At 48.5% G+C, this 2,469-nt stretch overlaps 1 protein-coding gene across 1 annotated transcript in view; it reads right to left on the bottom strand.

The window, feature by feature from the left end:
- Positions 1-2,419: 2,419 nt before the first annotated feature.
- Positions 2,420-2,469, bottom strand: part of LOC106123780 (uncharacterized) — a 4,888-nt gene continuing 4,838 nt past the window's right edge. Inside the window, exon 2 of the mRNA XM_013320190.1 lies at positions 2,420-2,461. Within this exon, the coding sequence (XP_013175644.1) occupies positions 2,420-2,461 (42 nt within the window). The remainder of the gene's footprint in view (positions 2,462-2,469) is intronic.

Below are 2,469 nucleotides of genomic sequence, written 5' to 3'. Positions count from 1 at the left end.
GGGGGGGGGGGGGGAGAGTTTTGCAGCTTTACTTATTCGCAATATTAACTCAAATTGTACATTGTAATATGTTTGCATTTTATACATGCGCCCGATCGCTAACTTATTGCATGCATGTGCCATCATATTGTGACAGATAAATAAAGTCTGTGTAAATGATAAATACTTTCAAAGGTAACAATGTAAACATCTGGGTGTAAGCAAGTACAAAGTGGGCGAGAATATGATCGTAACAAGTTGGCGGTCGGCGCATCTCAAACATGTCGAGATTCTTCAACAAAGCGAAACGAACCGAGTTCCGAGGACAATGTCCAATTCTACGTAACGAGCATACGGCTGCAGCCGCGCGGCCCTCCACCCGCCGCCCTGCGCCCTCCCGCCCGGCACCGCGCACCCCCACGCACCCCCCGCCCGCCGGCAGTAATTAAGCCTCTTGCGACACTTGGCTCCTCGTTACGGTAGGTCCGGTCACTGTGCCCCCTGCCCTCCGCTCTCCACTTCCGCCGCGAAAATATTCAGATAGAGAAATGGCACAAACGACAGATTGCCACATTGACGTGGTACTGGCAACCTACGTAGGATACACTTCAATCAGCAGCGAGGGCTGCACTCTCAGAGACGAGAGAGAGACGTGGCCACTGTCAGTTATTATATTGAACATATTGAAGGGCAAAAATGAAAACGATAATTTGGTATGTATTTTAAATGAATGACAGCAAGACGGCGTGCTTTCTGCAGCTAAGAGGAACAACAGGTAACACTTTGTAGGATCAAATGAATTACTTAATTCAATTTAACGGCCAGGTACCTTCTTCTAATTTATACTAACTAATCCCATATCGGTCGGTTACAGCGATTCAATTTACGTTGGATACGGGCGCGGAGGCCGGGGGAAGGCGGCCGGGGGGCGAGCGGGAGGCGGCGGTGATAATTAGGTGCACGGATTAGCTCAGAGGAAAGCCGCCGAGGAAATTAACTTGAAACTGGAGTCTTCCCCCTTCCTATTTTAGAGGACAATCGGTGGCGGAATTAAACTCGCAGCCAATTAACGAAATCTGGCAAGTGTAAGTGTACCCGTGCCGTCCCCTACTGTCGGAGCTGTTTATTGCGTTCCTCTCGCAGCGAGCTGTTAGCTGTCAGCTGGATTCTAATATAATATTGTTTCTGTAGCTGTAACATGTATGTGACTAACAACAAACATGTGTTCCGCAGTAGAACCATACAGACCGACATTGCGCGAAAACTTGTGTATGTATCTAATCAATTTAATAAATGACAGAGTTCCAATTTAACGTTCATAAAGTCGTTCAAGTATTCGAAATGCATTTATAATATATTTATCGTTTGATTTATTTGAAGTTGTCGCGATATAATTATGCTATAATACAAATGTTGCGAGCAGTTGACTTCTCGCCGCTTTCGCGTCATAAACGTTTTGCTACGGGTGCGCGAGAAACGGCGGCCGGCGAGCGGCGGGCGGCGGGCGGTGCCATACGGAGCAGGGGATGCGGGCAGGGGGCTCGGTGCAGCCCGTCGCCATAGCAACCGCCCCCGCCTAATCAATTGCAGAAATATGTACGAGCCATTACCACTACAACTTGGTCCTCCGGCTGTGAAGGCGGCGGGACGGAGGCAAGCGTCTACGGGGCGCCGGCTAAAGCGGTCGTTTTATACGAGAAAACGCTCGGCGACATTACACACACTCGAGAAGCGAGGAAAAGATGAAAGATGCAAGTATCGTGCCGTGCGGCCGATGCAATTTATTACGCGCTATCATTTTTAAAAGTTTATTCTGAGCAAAAGGAGCGCGACAGAGGGGGGAGGGGGGGGGGGCGACCATAGCTACAGCGCGCTTCTCTCACGGTGACGACGGCACGTGCTTCGCGCGGCGTCACGTCGCACGTCACGCGTCTCACGTCACACGTCATCGCGCAACAGTGCTCTTATCACTGCGACCCTACATGCACTGGGGAGATGCAAATATAAGCCGATCACAAGTAATAGTAGTAGCAAGGTGTCTGCTTATGTGTGAGCGTATTAAATATATATACGCGATTTATTTTATTGAACCATAGCTCAATTTTCTCTTAACATATTATCTCTTTGACTCCATATTATCATTGTAGTACATGCAGAAGACCGTGTATTTGCCCGGTTCAGTCACGAACATTTTCAAATTTATCAGAACAAAACAATGTTAAACAAAAACATGTAAAATATAATAATACTTGTAAGAATAACTACCAAAGTAATAATTGAGGAAGTCGTGAGGTGCAGCCCCTTAGCATCGCCGCCCGCAGCCCCGCAGCCCCGCAGCCCCGTTGCTCGGCCACCCCGCACCCCCGGCGCTCCGCCGCCCCGCCGCCCCCGCGCTCTCACACCAGGAAACTGAAACTTTAACCAGGAAATATTTTAAAGTTCACACATAACTAGTATTTATTTGCATCTTCCTTCTTTTGTGCTACAATC

Source organism: Papilio xuthus, unplaced genomic scaffold, assembly GCF_000836235.2.
Source record: "Papilio xuthus unplaced genomic scaffold, Pxut_1.1 DF828952.1, whole genome shotgun sequence".
Classification (NCBI taxonomy): Eukaryota; Metazoa; Arthropoda; class Insecta; order Lepidoptera; family Papilionidae; genus Papilio; species Papilio xuthus.
The sequence above is the reverse complement of the archived record's forward strand: the minus strand, read 5'-3'. Positions and strand labels throughout refer to the sequence as shown.